Raw genomic sequence first — 20,430 nt, 5'->3', positions numbered from 1 at the left:
TCGGTGGTGGTACCCTGAGGACTGATGGCATGCGGGAAGCTCGTTGTTGATTCCAGGTCATGTTAGGAGCTCGCTGGTGCCTTAAACCTTTGACTGATCCGGGGGGGGTTGGATCTGAAATGCATCTCCTTAAATAAGGAGTTTTGCCAATGACATGAGTGAGACCAGGCAAGAGAGGCATTAATGTGTGCGGGATTGTTCGAGAAGCTGAGGGCTGAAGGAAGAACTGTATAAATCATGCTCTGCTGTATTACAAGTAAAACTTCTTTGATCCATATCCCATTTCTGTAAGTACATTAACATGCTGAGAAGCCCCAGAGCTCCTATGAAATGGGGTCTTTTCTCTCTCTCCAGATGTCTGAATAATATTTTGTGGAATTATGGCCCCAGTCCTGCAATGAGGTCTGCATGGATGAAAACAGGGGCCACATCACTAAATTGGAAAGACTTCCACATTCCTCTCATCAAAAAGAGGTTCACACTTTGCCTGAGGATGAAGTCTGTAAGGTTCATCACTTGCCATGTCTGATTCAACATTCCTGCTTTCCCTTAGGTATTCTGTGATTAACAGGACCTCTATCAGAGATTAATGTCTCTACTTGTATCTCAATTATGAAAGTGAATCTGAAGAGTTTATACTTCCTTACCAGTATGTGCTTGTTTAACTACTGCTTGGTCAAGGAAAATCCATTATATTGGCCATGAAAGTGTTTTCTTTCTTGGGTAAACTCAACAAGGAAACAAGAATTTCTTCAATTCTTGTTAAACATAGTTTTCTTTTAATTGGTGATACAATCATCGGAGTAGTTCTTTCATAGATGCATTTTTCATGTATTTTGTTTTTTGCCAAGGTTATACTTAATCCTCTAACATTTTGTGTTCACTCCTGTTTTCTGCCAATTCACTGTAACAATGAGACATTGCTCCAACATGATACAGCTCCTGTTGTGGCATGCAGTGAGGAGGGATATTTATTAAACCTGGTGAAACACTGACGCTCTGTTTGCAGTTGTTTTTGATTCATTTACCAGCTCCAGAAATAGCTGCCCTATTTGTAGTCGTGCTGCGGGCTTTAAAATATTCAGCATAGCCGTGGCTGTGAATGCAGCAGGGAAAACAACGGGCTCGTTAGCGAGGAGATGATGGGGGTAGACATGGGAATTGCAAATGTTTGAGTATCTGTGTGAGGATAGTTTATGTCCAGGTTTGTTGGCTGGAATCTGTGGTCTGAGCTGTTGTGGCTTCATCCCCACACAATCCTTCCTTCTCCTCCACCCTCCTCACAACAGCCACGTTTGCTGCCCGAAGCTGGCAGACACTTGAAAGATGTTTGATCTGAGATGTCCAGAAGAAGCCACAGCAGGCCGGAGTCATGGACACCTCTGTCCCTTGAGCACCTCTGGAAACCCCAGCCCAGATGTACTTCTGCTGCCTGAAGTGAGGCCCTCAGGTGCTCTGCTCTAACAGGACTGGAAAAAGTGCTTGTTTGGGGTCATCTCTGAATAAACCATTATGTCCCATCAGGAAATGGGATGCTCTGCCATGGTGTTCCTACTGACCGGGCACAGCCATCCTCATGTCACCAGCTGCTCTCTGTCATGTTGGGCCTTATAAAAAACAGAGGGGCAGATAAAAATAGGACAAGAGGGAATGGTTTTAGACTAGAAAAGGTGAGATTTCGATTGGACATTGGGAAGAAATTTTTCCCTGTGGGGGTGGGGAGGCCCTGGCACAGGGTGCCCAGAGAAGCTGTGGCTGCCCCTGGATCCCTGGCAGTGCCCAAGGCCAGGCTGGACGGGGCTTGGAGGAACCTGGGCAGGGGGTGGACGGGATGGGCTGCGCGGCCCCTTCCAGCCCAAGCCAGGGCGCGGGCCGATGGCTTGGATGGCACCCGGGCCACCGCGGGCCCGCCGAGAGCGAGCTCCGGGGCCGCGGGGGTGGGCGGGGCCGCGGGCGGGCCAAGCCCCGCCCCCGAAGGGCGTGTCCGGTGACGTCACCGCCGCTCCGCCGCAGCCCCAGCGCAGACGGAGCCGCCCGGTCCCGGTGCCGTCCCGGTCCCGCCGCGATGCCCTCGGACCGGCCCTTCAAGCAGCGCCGCACCTTCGGTGAGCCGGGACCGGCCGGGAGGGAGGGAGGGACGGGGGGGGATCTGCCCCGCGCCGCCCCCGCCGTGCTGCCCTGCGGGACGGCCCCGCCCGGGCCGGGGCTCGGCCGCCGCGGGTCCCCGCCGGGCGCGGCCGCGGGAGCAGCGGGGCCCGCGCCGGGCCGGGGGCGGCGGTGCCGCAGCCGCCACGCGGTGATGTCATCCCGGCCGGCCCCGCACCGGGGGGGAGCACCGCGCCCGGCCGGAGCGCAGCGACGTCCCCGGGCCATCCTCGCTGTGTCGCCGCTTCTCCAGGGCGTCGGGGTCACTGGGGCGCGGTGGCGGCCGCAAGGAGCCCTGGAATGCCCAGGAGGAGGGTGGTGGCCGGGTTTCACTCTTGACTGTCAGAGCACAAAGACCTCCCCAAAAATCGCCTTCCCCGCTCCCCATCTCGTCAGCGTTAGGGCGGTTGTTGTTCCTCTGTGATGGTTGTGGAGACCCAGAGGAGTTAATGCTCACATCTTCCCCACCCATTTGTCAAAGGTGCACGGTGGGGAGGCTCAAAAGGTGAGGAGGTGACTGTAGAGAGTCCCAGGTTTTATCTCTAGACCCTATTGTGGAATCAGAGGAAACATCAACTGCTGTTTCTCTTGCCCTTTGCCAGCTGGCGCAGGGAGAGATGTGTGTTTCTGGCAGGTTAAATCCCTGGAGAAGGGGTATCAGTTGAGCTTTACTGCCTGTATAATGCTGAAATCGGTGTTTTCCTGCCATTAAAAGCCTCATATTGGGCCAGAGACTGTCCAAACGCAGGTGAGGGCGTGTTTCCTACGTGAGTTTTAAAATTGGAGCTTTTGCCTGCTAAAAACTGCTGATCCAGCCCCTTGCTGCTCTCTTGGAAACTGTAAATATTTGGTATTTTATTGGCACAACCCTTCCAGCCTTGAATGCTTACCCAGCCCTCCCCTGCCACAGGACCGAGCCAAGGGAACAGGCACAAACAAGAACCAACCGAAGCCTGGGAGCTTGGGATACTTGCTGGGACCCTGCTGTGTTCTCCTAAGCTACGTATTAAAAGCAGTAAAGTCCTAAATCGGCCCCTTAGTAACTGCCTACTGTTAAACTCGTGAGAATCAGCTTATTATGGTCAAGAGGAGTCTGGTTTGCCTTTGTGGATCCCTCAGACTTAGTGTGAGCCAGAAGGAAAACAAAATCTGAGGCTCAGAGTAGTTGAAAGAAAGCAGGATTAAAATAGCCCAGGAGGGACAGAGGGGGTGAGGGAGTTTGGTGCCGGCAACTGCAAGTGCTCCTTGTTTCTCTGTACTTTCCTCTGCCCTTTTGCTCTCTCAGCTGACTGGGCTGCGGAGCTGAGCCAGGAGGAGGGGAGGAGGAGGAGGAGGAGGAGGCCTGGCAGCCCCCACAGTTGCTTTGGGTCAGGGCTGGAATTGCTCTGTTGGAGAAAGTAAATAAGGCTTGTTTTTGTCTTTGAATCATTACACAACAGGAGCAGGAAGCGATTGTTTACAATGCAGTTGGAGAGGGCTGGTGGAAAACATCACCAACGATTCTGTACCCTCAGAATGGCTTAATTTTTAAGGCTTCAAAACTTTACAGAAATGGAACGGTTCCAAAAAAGCAGCGAAAAGGCAGAGTCAGGGCTATGGCTGTTTACAAAAGGCACCCAGGCTCCAGTTTCATGGCAAGTCACTGCCTTATGTCTTGGTCTGCTGCTCCTCAGTGAAGATTCAGCTTTCCTCAATGCTTGTTTTCCCCCTTCTTGTATTTTTGAAATATTTCTGTGAACTTCTTAGGCTTGTTCATCTGCTTGGTCTTGGGTCTCTCCTGAGCATAATTTCCTGATTTCTATTCATCTTTGTTGAGGACTGGGGAAGGGGACTGGCTGGGAAACACCAGGGGTTTGATCCAAGGTGTGTGGAGGGCATGGAGCAGTGACTCCTTCCATGATCTGAGGTGCTATCCCTGGTGGGAAGGTGAGCTCTGTGAGCTGGTCCTTGGCAGCAGAACGTCCTTGGTGTGGGTGCAGGGGGTAAAATGTGGCAGCACCCTCTGCATCCATGTGCTGAACCCAGACACTGAGGTGTGTTCAGATCTGTTGCAGGAGTCCAAAACAATTCCCAGAACAAAGCTGTGGTCTGTGTCAGAGGAACAGGCTGTCCTGGCAGTAGTGAGAGCGTGCAGCAGCCTGACGACACCGTTGCACTTCCCGAAAGGAACACGAGTCCTTGGGAGCATTGTCCCACTCCTGCTCCTGAAGCAGGGGTTTGGATTGGGCTGGCAGCAGCTGCCAGCTGTGTTTTCAGTGCAGCACATAACCAGCATGGTATGGACACGGGCCTGGATCCTGGACCAGCTGGATAACCCAGAGTACCTCGGTCCTGTGTCCCGGTGTCCGGCCGAAACGGAGGCAGGAACACACCTACGTGTGTCCGGTGGCTCAGCTGGAGCCTCTGGCTTGCTGACAAACATAGAGGCTTGACCTCAGCTTCTGTGGGACAGAGTGTTCCCATCCCAGGTTCCATCCTCTGGGAGATCTGCCTTTAGTTGTGGGAAGCCTCTCTTCTTCAGAGGAAAGGCAGTAGTGGGTGTGGAGCTGAATCCCCTTTTGCCTCCGGGGTACGGCAAATGTGTCCGTCCCTCGGGACTCCTCCAGGTGGCTCAGCCATGCCTGTACCCATTGAGAGACCAGCAGTGGCTGAACTGTCTGTTTCACACACCATCCTGTGCTTGTCACAACAGTTTTGCTTGGTGGCGGCTTGGAAAAACATCTGGGTATTGATGGGAGGTTGGTCTGTGAGCCCTCGCTGGTGCTTGACTGGTTCTCAGGGTGTCTGTGCTCTGGCAGTTGTGCCTTGAGAGCTGGGATTCCTTGAGAGGAAGATGCTGCTCCAAGCTGCTGCTTAGCTGCCTGTGTCTTGGATTAATTACCAAGGACATTCTGTGACTTGACTGGATATGGGGGTAATTATCAGCGTTGAAGAACTGAACAGGCTTCCAGAACAAATGCCAGCCTGATATGTAGACCACAAATTTTGATTTTTTTATTATTATTCTTTTATATAACACAAGGTCCTGAGTGGCAGCCAGGAATAATAAAACTTGTGTGTTTTGTTCATTGCTTAATTTTTTTTTTTCACTATAAAAACTTCAGATCATCCTTTGAGCCAGAAGGGTGGAGACTGGTGAGTCCAGGGGCTGTCAGGCTGGTAGGCCCTTGTTGCCTCTGTCATCGAGTAGCCATGAGCCATGGATAAGTCATGTCCCTTGGCTTTGATATTCCTTCTGTGGTCAGTCCCAGCAGGGATCACAGTCAGGAGAGTCACTTGGGAGGTCTCACAGTTCGTCACCTGCCCCTGTGACATTCTGTGGTTGACTGGCAGCGTGTGAATGCTACCAGGTCTGTCATGCTGTTGTTTGCTGCCTTTTGTCCTCAGAAGATGGTTTGAGGCTGTGAGAGAAAATGCAGGAATGTGAGAGAAAATGCAGGAATGAATTCAAGACTCTGGTGTCTGGCACGTGTCCCCAAAGCATCTGTGCTTGTCCAGCCTGTTTGCACAAATAGCAGTGACCCGTGCTGGGCAAAGGCTCTTGGTGCAGGCAGGTACACGGTGGGCTGCACCAAAATACAGTCCTGCCAGGAGTGCCAGGTCTTTCTTTGAGCAATTTGAAGTGTCCTGAGTAGTTCTGAGAAATCTGAGTGTGTTTCTGCTGTCTTGGAGGCTTATGGATGGGAAGGTTGTCCAGGTGGAAGGTCACACAGCAGAGAACCCTGGCACGGCAGCCACCTGAGGGCTTGTACAGAGGGAACTTGCTGTTCCCCTACCAAGGATAGTGAAACTGATTAAATGTTGAGCAAAAAACCAGTTCCTTATCTGGAACTGTGATGTAAATGCTCCGTTTGCTGTCCTCATGTGACACAGGTGTTGCCTGTTTGCCCCTCGTGCTCAGGGGGTGCAGTGAGTTTTAAGCTGTGTGGATGATGGAGGTCCTGTGCTCATCCTGCACGGCCCATGGCAGGGGTGACGTGGAATCCCAGAATGGTTTTGTTTGGAAGGGGCCTTAAAGCCCATCTCATTCCACCCCCTGCCATGGGCAGGGACACCTTCCACTGTCCCAAGTTGCTCCAAGCCCCGTCCAACCTGGCCTTGGACAGGGCAGCCACAGCTTCTCTGGGCACCCTGTGCCAGGGCCTGCCCACTCTCACAGGGAACAGTTCCTTCCCAATATTCCATCTAACCCTGCCCTCTGTCAGTTTAATGCCATTCCCCCTTGTCCTGTCACTCCAGTGGTACTGTACAACCAGAGGACAAGTGTCTTAACATGAATTTAGAGTTCACAGTTGTGTGGCTCTGCTTGATCACGAGCTGATTTGCCAGATGCAAATGCTCATTCCTGGAGCCAGGCTCAAAATCATACTCCTGTTACATTTTTAAACTGCTAAGAAAAATGAAGGTGTTTCCTCCTTCTGTTTTAAAATCCATTTTCATGCTCTATTCTGGAGCCAGGAAGATTGGAAACTTGTGCAAGTGAATAAGACTGCTCAGATCCTTCTGCAGTCACAGGGCCCCAGGAGCCTGGCATTCAGAAATCCTCCCAGACACTGCACATCTGGTATGCACTGCTGTAGTGATGGGATGGAGAGTCATGGAGACAGAGCATCCACTGCTCCATGTTTATGTTGGTAATACCTTCCAGGGACAGTGAAGCTTCAGGCTCATGATGCAGAGACACATTTTCTATCAGTTCAAAGCCTTTAGGTTCAAAGCAGTGTAGGTTTGGTCCTGAGTCACTTGTCCTGTCTGGAGAACCCAGCTTTGCAGACAAATGAAATAAACCTGATGATCAGAAGCACTGTCAGGTCTCTGCAGTGCTGCTGTCCTATGTAGCCTGGAACAAGCACCCTTTCTTGGTGCTGAAGACACCTGCCCTGGGCATGACCTCCTTCCTTCCTGGATGTGGGAGTCTCCTCTCGCTCCTCCCACAGCACCACTGGCCTGAGAAGAAGCACTGGGCAAGGACAGGTCAGGTCAGGTGCTGGGTGAGCCATGACACATTCATGGGGGTGTTTCCTGGTGGTTAGAGGTGTCTGGCCTTAGGGTGGTGTGATATTACAGAAATAGTAATTGATGTTTGTCTGGAATGACCTGCATAACTGGCCTGTGTCTTCAGCACTTGCCAGCTCATCCCACACATATCCTGGTTTCAAACCATCCAATTCCTCCTCTCCTTGCAGAAAATCTCTTGGAGAGAAGTCCATGCTCTAGTAGCACTCTGCCCTGGGACTGACCACAGCAGCTTCTTGAAGAAACAGGTTCATTTTTGCATCTGCTTCAAATCTGAGGCAGATCCCTCCCCAGGCTGGCTGGCAGGGTGTTGTGTGGATGGCAGGGAGAAGCCACAGGGCCAGCATCCTGCTGGAGCTGCCAGAGATGTCTGTCCCCCAGAGCTGTGGGATGCAGGGAGAGGCAGTAGCTCATGGCTGCATTTCTGGTCTCTGCTTTGCTCTCCACACACAGCCCTCGCTCAGCTCAGGAGCTGTTTATCTGGTAGCACACCAGTGATGTTTCCAGGTGGTATTTGTTCCTACTGGTGTTTTCCTACCAGCATTCCTGCTGGTCATAGGCAGCAGAGCCTCTCCCTGTAGTCCATCTGCTGCCCTGGGGCAGCACCAGTGCCTGAGCAGTGCTTGTCTAGTGTCTCCTGAAGAATGGTGCCCCTTATGCAACAGCGCTGTTGGAGGACTTGCCATGTGTTTTCCTTCTGTCCCACCATCTGTATCTTTTGTCTGCTGAGGCTCTTTTGCATCCAGGACTGTCCTTTCATCCCGTGTCTGCACAGCACCCAGCACAGCAGGGACCTGGCTCCCGTGGCCAGGGTTCCTGGGCACTGCTGATAAAAAAGGTTAATGTTTGCAAAGTGTGGCTTAAAATTTTCCACTGTTCTCCTCAGCTGCCATAATGATCTCATCCTGCATTGCCATGGGATACACTGTGTGCTCGCATCTTTTGGAGCTCAGCTTGGGAAGGGCCTCAGTCAAGAAAACAGCCAAGATTCTGGTGTTTTGGGCAATTTGCAAGCTTTGCTGTTGGTACTTAACAGTTGAAACAGCAGTTGGAGGAGAAATAGGCAATTTCCTGGCATATGCAATGCTACAAAAATACTCCTATCTTTCAATAGGCCCTAGCAGAGAAGTTTCCCTGGGAATAACCAATAAAATTGTGTGGTTTTTATCTTGCTGCCATTTTGAGCTCTGACATCCTGGCACTGGGGAGAAGTCTGGCTTCCCTCATGGCAGAGATGTGGTGGCCACAGCTGGAGCAGGGATCAGGCTCTTCCCTCTGATGTAGGTCATCACTCTTTGCTCAGCTCCTTGGAACAGCAGGTGGTTGGAGCCCCTCCAGCCCCTCTTGCATGGAGCCCCTGAGCTGCTGCAGTCAGGTGTGGTGTTCTGCTCCCCTGGCAGCGAGGAGGGACCAGAGGAGGAGAACATGGATAGGGACAGGGCTCTCCAAACAGCTCTGGTTCGCTCTGCACATTGGCTAAGGATTAACTGTAGCCAGGTGCTGCAGGAAAGGGGAAAGTCTCAACTTCAGCACAGCTGTAGTTTGGGAGAGCTGCAGGAGGAGAGCAAAGCTTGTAAGATCAGGCCTGTTGTGTATGAAATGTGAGTGTGCAAACACTGGGGTGGGGGAGATCCTGCCTGTCCTCAGCACTGTGTGAGTGGGGGCTCGGGTGCTGGCCTGGCACCTCCAGCCAGGTTTCTCTGAAGTGCCCTTTAACCATTTTCTCTGTGACCTACATTAGACTGTACAGACACTAAATTAAGGCTGGTATTTATAACTGTTCCTGCTGTGTGATGTTGATGCTTTCATGAGTCACAGGCTCAACCTCTCGCTCCCACCCCAGGCTGAAGAGGGTGTGGGTGACCATCACTATCTCTTGCTGGAGATCTCTTGTGCCTGAACTCCTGTGTGCACAGAAATCTTCCAGGGATTGGTGCAGCTTCTCCTGATTGCCAAGCCTGCTTCCTTGACTCTCCAAGGCTAGGAAGGGACAGAGTGTGCTCTTTAGCAGAATTTCAGGTGTCCTGGAAACTTCTGCCTGTATATTCAGGAACCTGAGCACCCTAGGTGGGATTGCTCCTAATTGCCTTCCTGAAGGAAGTTTCTGAAATGGGCGTTTCCAGGGCAGAGGAAGAAGTGCAGTGCTTGAGGTGTTTGTAGTTGCAATCACACGGACCTGCTGGAGGGATCCAGCAGCCCTGGAGCAAAGCAGCACCTGTGGTAACCTGCAGATCAGCCCCCTGCCACAGGGTCCCCTGGGGTCAGGAAGGCTGCAAATGCCCTGGGTCCTGCTGGCCAGAGGGAGCAGGTCCTGGGCATGTGGCAGGTTTTAAAGGGTGGGACAGGGGAGCTTCCACTGTGGCCCAGCAGACTTGAGGGTAGCTGAGAGCTCTGTCACTGGTGTCTCGTGCCCTTGATTCCACCTGAGTGTGGAGTCAGCAAGACCTGAAAAATACAGCATTGGTCTCTGTCCAGGGCACCCTGTCTGCTCCCCTTGGGAGACACAGGACCGTGGTCCCAGGGGTGGGATCCTGAGGCATTGATGTGCAGCTGGAGTGATGATGGACCCTCTTCCTCTCTGTGTGGCACCTTTTTCAGTGTGCTGGGCAGGAGGCACCTCTGTTTCCTCAGTGGAAATGGAGGTGGTGACTCCTTGTGTCATCTCCTTGTGCTGTAGCTGGTGATGCTTCCAGGGAGCAGGAAGGGGTGTCCGGGATGTGGCTGCCCTTTGGCACATGCAGCCTGGGCTAGTTGGATGCTCCAAGATTATCTTCATTTACTAGCCATGATAACATGCCCTCAGCAAATTCCTTCTCAGACCCTTCTCACAGTTACCTGTGTTGTTGGGGCTTCCTGTGCAAACAGTCCTGTGACCCTGCAGGGCAGTGCATGGTGTTTAAGAAGCTCATCCACATGGCCATCTGATAGTGTGGAGAGAGAAGCAGGCTAGGGTGGACACTGAAGCCAGGATGACTGGCCAGACATGAGGACACAGCTCTGCAGATTCTGTTAACACCGAGAAGTCTGAGCTGGCTGCAGTCAAGCTGCTGGAATTTCCTTGGTGATAAGTGTTGTCCAGTCAAGCTCTGGATCTCCAGCCTTTTGGATGCTCCATCCTGGACACAGCGAACACGTGGGAATGGGGCTCTGTGGGAGGGGGCAGGTGCTTCTGCTTCAGCTGGGTGCTGTGGGCTGGGTGCTGCTGTCACTGTGTCCTTCAGCATTCCCGGGGAGGTGTCTCTGTACCAGTGTCACATGTGGTGCTGATGTCTGTGTGACTCCCTGGCTGACTGGTATCTCAGGGGAAAACTGTCTGTATCACAAGGATGACTCTGGATCCCTTAACACTGGATTGGGTGAAAAGGAAACATGAGGAGCTGCATCTTCAGTCATAAAACCCAAAACAAATATGCCTGAATTTTTCATCAAATCCACATAATCTTGCTCTGTGTTGCTCACCCATAGAGTCCTACCAAATAAAAGGTCTAACAATTCCTAGCAGAGTGATATTTTCCTCTCAGAGGAGGCAGAAATGGTGCTCAAAACCTTCTATGATGTGGTGATTTTGTAGTCTTGTGGCCTTTAAAGAAACTCCAGTTTCTTCCCAAAGTCATATCTAGCTAAATTCAACATATAAGCTGTAAGGTTTTATTGAGTGCTCAGAGGAGAAATTCTCAACATTTGTGGGGAGAAAACACTCAAACACATGCACTTATCCTGCCCTCCGTTATCCCAGTGGGCCATGAGAAACTGGGGCTGGCTGTGTAAGCTGGTGAGGGGAGTTGGGCTGGAGCTGGTGCCACGCTGGGTGTGGCAGGATGATCCCGTGACAGATCCTGCAATACCCAGGTCTCACTTTTCTAGGCAGCGCTTAGTCACTGACCTTCACCCCCTGACTTAGTTTCTGGGCATCTCACATGGGCCATTGTAGGCTGTGACGCACTTCCCAGAGTAATGGCAGTTCCAGGAGGAGTGCAGGTCTGTAGTGTCCCAGGAGGGGCATGCACAGAGCTGTACCTGGCTCTGGTACTGCTTCTTCCTCTCCTTTCTGCTGCTTTGGGTTGTGGAAAGCGGAGAGCTGACTGGTAAAGCAGTGAAGGGTATGGGAATTCTCCTGTAAACTGGAGGAGTGCACAAGCTTTGTGTGCTGCCTGTTGTGTGTGTCAGTAAACATAAACTCTGGAGGAAAATGGGTTAGAAAGTGTGAGAACAACTGCAAGAAAAGTCTTTTTGTACGTGGGTCATCTCCTTGCTTAAGGTTTTCTTCCTGTATCCAGGCTTAGAAATACTTTGTGTCAAGCCAAAAGGTGTTGTAGCTATCCTGTAGATCTGTGCTAGGTGCATCTCTTGTGGAACCAGGCACTGTGCCAGATAGTGCTTGGATGTGCACAACAGGCAGAAGGAAATGGCTAAAACCCAGCCCCAGCTGGAGAATTGTCTCCTTGGCGGAACATCCAGGAGACACAAAGAGCCTGAACTTGCAGAGCTCAGCCCCCAAAGCTGTGCTGCTGCCCTGCACCCATGGCCAGGAGCTGCATTTGCTTAGGGTGGATTTAGGTTAGTTTTGTTATCTTTATGGTCTCCTTTCACTCTCCTGATTTCCAAGTGTGTGCTGCCTGGTTTTACCAGGCAGAGTGGTGTGTCCCAGCCTGGGGGGATGGTTGGGGCAGTAGGAAGCCATGAAAGGTTGGTCACTGAAGCTGACATCTGACAGACCATGATCAGAAAAGGCCTGGTGAGCAGAAGGTGCATTCCTTGGGAAATGTCCCTCGCTCTGGGTCAGGGCTGTGGCTTGCAGGGTGGGTACCTCAGTTCTGCCTGCCCTACCACACACAGGTGTTTCTAACCTCATGTCTTTACTTCTTTCTCTCCAGCGGATCGTTGTAAAGAAGTTCAGCAGATCCGAGAGCAGCATCCAAACAAAATCCCGGTAAGTGATTGTTCTTGCTCTTCTGTGTTCGACTTTGTTCTCAGGACCTCTCTGTACTCCTGGATGGCCTCCATGGAGCTTGCAAAACTTTGCTCCCTGAAATCAACACAGAATGATCCCCATGAACCTCCAGTGCCTTATGTGTGCCAGCTGCTCAATAGCAGACACGTTCTCTGCCATGTAAAGGACAATCTGGCTCTAAAGTTCCATGCTGCCCTAGAGGCAGGGGACTGATATGATCTCAAATCTATTTCCAAGCTAGTGCAGCAGGAGAAAACTCTGAAATGGCTTTTTTGGCTGTACTAGCTACTTGATTTTTCGTGGATAACCTGGTAAGGATTTCTCTCTGCCCAGAGAAATACGTGTGGGATGATCTTTGCTGCATTGAAAGCGCAGAGGCTCTGTTAGGATCATTCATACCCGTTCTGTGCTTTCCCAGCACCTGTGGTTGACAGGCACAGGTGAGACACCATGAACTTGCAGTTCTTCCTGCCCATGTTACACCTAATATGCTGAGTTGCTCTTTGGCTGTGAGTGTGTTTTTGAGTTCCTACCTAAATATTTGCTTCTCTTCTTGAGAAGATGGAGAAATTAGAGGAAAATCATACCCCTGGAAGCATTCAAGACCAGGCTGGATGAGGCTTGGAGCAGCCTGGTCTAGTTGAAAGTGGCCCTGCTCACCTTTAAGGTTCCTTCCAACCCAAACTATTCCATGATTCTATGAAATTATGTACTTGGGGCTTGCTTGATTTACTATTTGCAATATCATAGCATCTGTGACCAAAAAGACAGGATTCCTAGTTTAGCTTCCTCTCAGTGTTGGATGAACATCAACCTTGTCTTAAAATTGCAGACTATCAGTATTTGGCCTTCAAGACTGAATGTCTCAAACTGCTCTTGGCCCATCTTAGTCCACTCCTGCCTCACTCTTGTTTTGGTTTTAGCACAATGTCTTCTAGCCAGAAGAATTATTTCACTTTCTCTTCTCCCACCACCGCTGTGGTGTTCACGTGTTGCCAGCTCAGCAGAGCAGGGCCTGCCCCTCCCAGCACCCTGGGTACTAGTACTCCAGGTCATCAACACATTGATTGACCTCTACTTTTAACGTGGCTTTAATGACATTAGACTGGTTCTGCATTTCTCCAGAGTTGTGGCAGAGCTAATTGCAGTCCATTCAGGCTCTGGCAGTAAGGCCAGGCTAGAAATCAGTTGTACATGAAACGCACACACGTGCATATATCAAGTGCCTGTACACAGATGTGTGTTGCTTGGGGAAAGGACAGAAGGAGCCAGAGCTATGTATCCACAGGCAGAGTTTTACAGCATTACTGAGACATGGTGAGGGAGCTCCCATGACTGGAGTGCTCTTTGTGTTGGGCTCAACACCACAATGCAAGTTTTGCTGGAAGGGTAAAAAGAACCAAGAGGTGAGAAGGGTCATGAAGGCCTTGTGGGGTCCAGCTGTGTTTGTGTCACTGGTGTCTCTAAAGGCGTGGTCCTGATTAGACCTCAGCACCACTTTGGTGCTGTCTCTCCTCTCTCCCAGGGCAGAGCTCCTGCAGGTTTCAGTGCTGGGCAGTGATCAGAGCCTTGTGCAGGAGAAGCGTTGTGTGGGCACTGTCACAGGTCCAAGCACTGCAGGCTCATCGGCTGTAGGAAGGTCTTGGTCATCTGTGAAAGGCAGGAGCTGTGTTTTCCAAGGGACTGGCTTCCCTGGAGAGGCGCTTGGAATTAGCAGAGGAGTTTGAGCCCCCAGCCCAGGGGAGTTAGGGAGATCCAAGGTTGCACCCTTACTGCTGGCAGAAACCACGGCAAAGCTGCGTGGCACCTGCTGCCCTCCTGCATCTCCAGTTTCCAGCCAGAGTCCTTGGGCGAGTCCCTTTTACTTTGAGAGGGGGCCAGGAGGATTTGCAGAGGGCATGGCCTGGCTGTGTGCCCAGGGAGGGGCATGTCTCTCCTGTTTCCATGAGTGTGCTTGCAGGGAAGGCTGAGGAAGGGACTGAGCCACATGTACATGTGTGTCGGCATGAAGAGAGGGCCATGATGGCTGTCTGAGCTCACCAGAGACAACACAGGAGGTAACCTGAACCCTGCCTGAGGCGTGGAGTTCTCTGCTTGTGTTCAAAGGGAAGTCAGATCCCAGGATGCCACACTGGCACATGTAATAAGGACATAGGCATGAGCCAGGTTCCCTGTCCAGCTCATGCCAGGGGCTCCTTTGCTGTCTCTGCATTTCCCAGAGCTGCCTGCTCTTCCCTGGTAGAAAGTGCTGACCACAGGCACATGCAGCTCTTGCTGAGAAGGTGAGATGGTTGTGTTGGCAGTAGGTGCTGCTCACACACCTCTGTTGGGAAGAAACCTCCAGCTGCTCCTCGCAGGGTGGTTCCTCCTTGGGCAGTCAGAGCAAGCAGAGAACTTCCAGCCTTTTCACTGGAACCTCCATCCACAGCCTCAATAGATGTTTTAGAAATCATCTTCTGTCCCGTAAGAGGACAGGGAGTCTGTGCCCCCCCCCACACTGTCCCTGCCTGCTCTCAGCCTCAGGAATCTTTCTGGAGATGACTGAACTCTGAGAGAGTCTGAAATTGCTGGGGAACAGCTTGTGCTGGGCAGCAACAGTAGCAAACCATTTCCCAAAGCCCTGCAGTGCTAAATTCAGGCAGGCCTGGTGAGCCATGGGCTTAGAGGGAGGTGAAGGCAGGGCCACCCCTTGTGCTGGTAGGGAGGGCTGAGGGGGCATTTGGGCCATGCAGAGAGGGCTCTGTTGGGTTCATCTGAGAACCCACAGAGGACCATGGAGAGGCAATGGCAGGTGGGAGATCCCACATGATGGCACAGGGGTGGATGGAAACCCAAATTATGGACCCAGAGGAAGGGACAACCTTCTCTGGGTTCCTGGGAGGGCTGTTCTGGGGAGTTGCAGATCCAGTGTCCAGGGCTGACACCACTCGGGATGGATCAACACCAGAGCATGGATCAGCACCTTTTTGACTGAGGGCTACAGTGTCTGTTCTGCACCCTGCTCTGCCAGAGGGGGACAGGATGAGGCTGGTGCAGACTGTGCTCATGTGAGTCCTGTGTGTTTCTGTGTCAGTCTCTGTTCCTGGCCATGGATGTCAGGGAGGTGTTACATATACACATTTGAGCCTCTGTGCCTGCTGGGAATACATTCTTAGCCTCACTCCTGATTGGACCTTGCCTCTGTTGACCACCACATCCAGCCATATTCCCTACCAAACTCCCTTTCCACCTCTCCAGACTGGCCCCAGAACAAAGGTTGTGTTTATAATCACTGTCCAAGCCCCCCTTGTAGCGGGACCAGGACTCCAGGTTCTGCCCTAAGAATTTCTCCTCCCCACCTGTGCCCACTCGTGATTTCTGCAGAGATCTGTGGTGGGTTCCCTCTGCAAGAGCAGGTGTCCCATGCTGAGGAACCCCCTGGCTCAAGGCAGCAGCTTGGAAGAGGATATGGGATGGGAGGTGGCTGAGTACACCCGCCCTGTGGCCACAGGGATGTAACTTTAGCATTTGATCATGCTTTTTTCCCTCCAGAGCTAGACAAGAACGTTTTGTCCATTGGCCACCTGTTCTCATAGCTGGGTTACCCAAATAGCAGCTCATGTTCTGGGAACAGAAGCTCTTGGACCTGTTCTACATGAGAGGCTCTGTGTCTGCTCAGGGCACAAGGCAGCTGCTGCTCTAAGAGCCAGGACAGCCGTCACATCCCATTCTTGGATTAATCTAAAGGTTTTTCTTTTGGGCATGGAACTGGCTGGTAGTGAGAGACACCGGCCTCTGGTCCTGCTCTTGTGAGAAATGAGGCATCACCCAGGTGTGCAGGGCCCTCTCTGCAGGTAAAGGTGGATGCACAAACAGCTGCTGTGTAGCTGTTCCTTTGTGCAATCCAGAAAGCTGAAGAGCCCACTGTTGCCCGTGTGTTTCCCAGTGGCCACAGCAGCATCCCTGTATGTGGCTGTTGGGAGTGTTCAGCTCCTCAAGACTATTCCTCTCCCCACAGCCAAAATACTCACTGTAGAGGGATTCCTTATGGAACAAGGGCATATGATACCCCTGGAAAGATTGGACAACCCAGGGTTGCTGAGGAAAAGCCCCTGGCTGCAGGCAGGCCTGGAAAGCACCTGGCTGCAGGCAGCCCTGAGAGTCCTTGGCAAGGTCTACACTGGTCGGCTCCCCCGCTGATTAGAGGCTGTCTAGAGGGACTGGGGGTGAATCTTTGCAGAAGTAGATATAAGTTGGCATAGTTGAACACTAAAGGGAGAACGATGCTTAATCGTATCGGTGTACGTGTCGTTTATCTGGCCAGCTCTCCGGACTCGGTCCCTAACAACTCACCTGTCCATGTAAGACTCAAGTTAAATGCAGTAGGATGGTTCTGATCATCTTGTCCTCCCTGTGCCCTCCTTGGAGGGATGAAGGGCCATTAACAGGTTGGTGGGGGATGTCCCAATGCATAGTTTAGTCTGTTGCAGAAAACGGTTCTTTAATCAGATCCTCATCTTGCAAAAGAGGCCGAAGGGACAATACCTGGTGTTCACAAGCTGCTTGCCCAGGCGTTGGGTTCCCCTTGGGTGAGATCTGTCCAGGGTGGGCTCTGCAGAGGCCGTTTTGGTGCAGAGCTCCCAGCAAGGCACTTCACACCCCTCCCTCCTCCGGGAACTGCCTGCAGCCCTGTCACATCAGCCCCACGGCCTCGGGCTCCTCAGACATTCCCAGCTCACTGGTGACTCCGAAGTGTCCCAGCCAGGGTGTCTATCTGCCTTTGGGGGAGGCTGGCTGGAGTTCCATCGCTGCTGCTTCCAGAGGCTGATGTGTCAACAAGGGATCAAAGGAAAGGGAAATCCGTGTTCCCAGAGGTTCCCTGGTCCTTCTGGCTCCACAGAGCCATCTCCTGGGGATCCTCCTCTCTGCACACTGCTCTATCCCTCTGCTGCCAAAAGCCATTTTACAGTCTCTTGAGTATTTTTGGAAAGGACCTGGGAAAATAAATTATGGCAATTCCTTGCCTTACAGTGAAAAATAATGTTTAATCTCAGGTGGGAGAGGATGATGGGCTGATGAGTATCCAAGAGTCTCTCTGTGGAGAAAAACAAGGTGCTGGAAAGATGTGAGAGAGCATCATTGTAATGGGAACACATTAAGCTGTGTATTCTTCACTTATTTTCATTTTACTTAAAAGTATATTCCCTATTTTAACTGCCTGCCACCCTGTTTCTCAGAATACAAAAGGTGCTTTTCCGGCTGGTTTAGAACAGCAATTGCAGCTGTCAGCAAACAGTTTCACAGAAGAAAATTGTTAATTCTAATACCAGGAAAATGGATCAGAAATCATCATTCAGCCATTTCAGAATGTAGGGATGGTAAGAGCTTTTCCAAGCAAGATGTCTGGCAGAGGAGAACAGGCTGGGCTGTCCCCGTGGTGACACCATGCATGAGTGCCTGGGAAGCTCAGTGCACAGCTGGGCTGGCACATGGGAGGAGTGGCCCTGGGTTTCTGATCCTTCTTGGAGTCAGTGTGTCTGACTGTTAACATAAGGAGCAGGACTGGTGCAATCCAAACGCCCCCTTTCTGAAGGAATGCCTGAGTGGCTTCGCTGGGACTTCTAAAAGCTGCTTGCCTGGAAATATCCACAGCTGTTCCTGAGCAGGCAGAGGGATGCTGAATGGCAGCAGGAAGGAAAGGGGAAGCAAACTACACCATGAGCTCAGTCTGTAGCTCAAGCCAGCAAAACCCGTGGGTTTGGTCAGTCTGAACGTGATGTTAAAATACTTCACTCCTCTTCAGATCTCCTGCATGCCAGAGGACAAGAATCTACATCAGTCCAGTGGTGCCCACTGTTTGTCAGCCAGCCAGAGCACTTGGTGCTTTAGTTCATTGTTTTGGATGCTCTTCAGTGCCTGGCTCAGGCACAGGTGACTGATGAAGAGCCACCTGCAGCCAGCCTGGTAGTCACTGCTCATGTCCTTGTTTGTTTTGTTTCCCGTGAAACAAGGTGGGGCCTTACCTCAGCTTTTCTACCCATTGCTAGTTGGATTTACATTTGACCTTGGGACCAGCTTGTGGGGCACTATGAACATGACTAATCCTACCCTTGACTTTCTCCCCAGGTCATCATCGAACGCTACAAAGGGGAGAAACAGCTGCCAGTGCTGGACAAGACCAAGTTCCTTGTCCCAGACCATGTCAACATGAGTGAATTGGTCAAAATAATCCGGTGAGTGGGATGGCCTCAGCTGGCATGTTGTGAGCTTGTCTTCACCCACAGGCCACTCACTGCAGGGTGGTGGGGTGAGAGTGAGGCAGAGGCAGCTGCTGAGGGCAGGGATGGGGACGTGGCAGCCATAGCATCCTTGTGTGTGGTACAGACTGTTGTGGGGGGCCAAGGGAGGGCAGGTTCTCAGCACCTTGTGAAGGTCTGGGGTCTCTCCCTCAAAGGGACACTCATGAGCAATGAAGGGGTCCCGTCCCCTCTTTTTATTCTTCAGCTCAGAGGGAAGAGGCCCCTCTGCTTTGCCCTTGCCAGTAGCACTTGGAGAAGGGGGCTTTGCCCTCCTGACTCAGGAGGCCTTGGAGCCTCAAGCAGCTCAGCTGGACTCATGGATACCATGTCCTAAGCTGTGGGAGGAGGTCCTGGCTGTGCAGGCCTGGCCCCAAGGGAATAGCATTGCTGGGGAGGTGGAACTGGCTTTTAGGGCACCCACCCCAGGTGGGCTGACCCTGCCTCTCCTGCCCTTGCCCCCACAGGCGCCGCTTGCAGCTGAATCCCACCCAGGCGTTCTTCCTGCTGGTGAACCAGCACAGCATGGTCAGCGTGTCTACTCCGATCTCGGAGATCTACGAGCAGGAGAAGGATGAGGATGGCTTCCTCTACATGGTCTATGCTTCCCAGGAGACCTTTGGCTTCTGAGGGCTGCTGAGAGGTGGCATGTGGAGACAGATGAACTGTGGCACAGAGGCCCCTGGCCTCAGAAGACAACACAGCCAGAGGCTCACAAGAGGGGGGCTGTGCTGACCCCCTTCCTCTTCCTCCCTCCCTCCCTCCCTCCCCTTCCCATCACCCTGTCACCAAAGAGGCTCGTGGTGCGCGTTGGACTCGCACAACCCTTTCCCCCTGTGTAGGTCAGTCCCGCTCCCCCAGGCGCCCGCCCAGGTGTGTGACACCCCCCCCCAGCCGTGCAGACCCCGCGCAGGGCCTCGGCCCCCTGTCCCCATGTCCCTGCGCTGCTCTCGCTGTGCTGTGTGTGCTGTGCTGCTGCCAGACCTGCTGGGCCACCGTCACCCCAGCACAGGGAGAGCTGCCTCTCCCCCGGGCACTCATAAAGGGCAGGAGGTCTGCAGAAGCAGCAAACAGATGTTACCATTGTTCCCAAGTTTTAATTGATTTTAATTACACCCATATCAGATTCTTGGTGCTACTGAGTAGATGTAGGCGTCTCTGTAGGACTGTGGATAATGTATATCCTTTAGATTTATTTTATTGGTTTGTTTGTTTGGGTTTGTTTGTTTTCTTTTTTTAGGGATAGATTGGAATGGGGAGAGGGGGGGAAACTTTCCTGTATTCTGTAGGTAAATAAATCAGGCTTTGTTGCACTTTAAAGCATAGTAGATGTCAGAGTGGAATTTTCTTTTAATTTATACAGGTTTGCTATCTATAGTGCTGCTCCTCTGTTGACAGTTATACCTAGGTTATCTTGTTTCTTTTTTTTTTCTAATAAAATTGATTTCCCTTCTCTCTGTCTCCCCATTGCATGCAATTTTTCAGTCTCAGTGTGTCAAGGAGTTCACCGAAGGAATGTACTGATTTATATTGGCTATGTTCCTGTCCCTGTTTCTCATGTATTATACCAAAAAAATGTATATGATAAAATCCCTCCCCAGTTTAATCTATACAAAGGTATATATATATATATATAAATATATATATAAAATAAACATAAATTCAAGTTGTGTCTTGTAGGAATGTTCTGTTCCCATCTCATTTGTCTGTGTTAATGTCTCTGCTGTATCAAGTGTGATGTATGTTCCCCATGTTCACTGGTGTGTGCCTGCCCAGGCTTCTGAGCTGGTTAGTCCAAGCTGTGGAAAAGCAGCTGGTTGGGATTGAGGGGCTGGGACAAAGGGGGAAGATTGGTTTAGAGAACAGAGCACTAGACAGTGAGACAGGAAACATGGTTGTCCTTGCCTGACCTGTGTAGAGTCTCTTGTCCTTTGAATAAGCTTCCTCATATGGGAACAAAAACTTGAGGTGGAGGCATTTGCTTTTAAGGGAAGCTTTGAGCAGTGCAGGAAATCGTGGCTCATCCTGGGCACTGTGTCAGAC

At 51.7% G+C, this 20,430-nt stretch overlaps 1 protein-coding gene across 1 annotated transcript; it reads left to right on the top strand.

Moving 5' to 3' along the window:
- Positions 1–1,994: 1,994 nt before the first annotated feature.
- MAP1LC3A (microtubule associated protein 1 light chain 3 alpha) lies at positions 1,995–20,066 on the top strand. Its single transcript, XM_069033820.1, has 4 exons — positions 1,995–2,105; positions 12,036–12,091; positions 18,218–18,324; positions 18,855–20,066. The coding sequence occupies exons 1-4, from the start codon at positions 2,066–2,068 to the stop codon at positions 19,015–19,017; spliced, it is 366 nt and encodes a 121-aa protein (XP_068889921.1). The 5' UTR covers positions 1,995–2,065; the 3' UTR covers positions 19,018–20,066.
- The last annotated feature ends 364 nt before the right edge of the window (positions 20,067–20,430 follow it).

This window comes from Aphelocoma coerulescens, chromosome 20 (genome assembly GCF_041296385.1).
Source record: "Aphelocoma coerulescens isolate FSJ_1873_10779 chromosome 20, UR_Acoe_1.0, whole genome shotgun sequence".
NCBI lineage: Eukaryota > Metazoa > Chordata > Aves > Passeriformes > Corvidae > Aphelocoma > Aphelocoma coerulescens.
Note: the sequence above shows the minus strand (reverse complement) of the source record. Positions and strands in the feature narration are given on the sequence as shown.

Coding starts and splice junctions, on each gene's coding strand:
- MAP1LC3A (XM_069033820.1), top strand. CDS start 2,066: ATGCCCTCGGACCGGCCCTTCAAGCAGCGCCGCACCTTCG. Junction 2,106..12,035: donor CAAGCAGCGCCGCACCTTCG/GTGAGCCGGGAC, acceptor CTTTCTCTCCAG/CGGATCGTTGTAAAGAAGTT. Junction 18,325..18,854: donor GAATTGGTCAAAATAATCCG/GTGAGTGGGATG, acceptor TTGCCCCCACAG/GCGCCGCTTGCAGCTGAATC.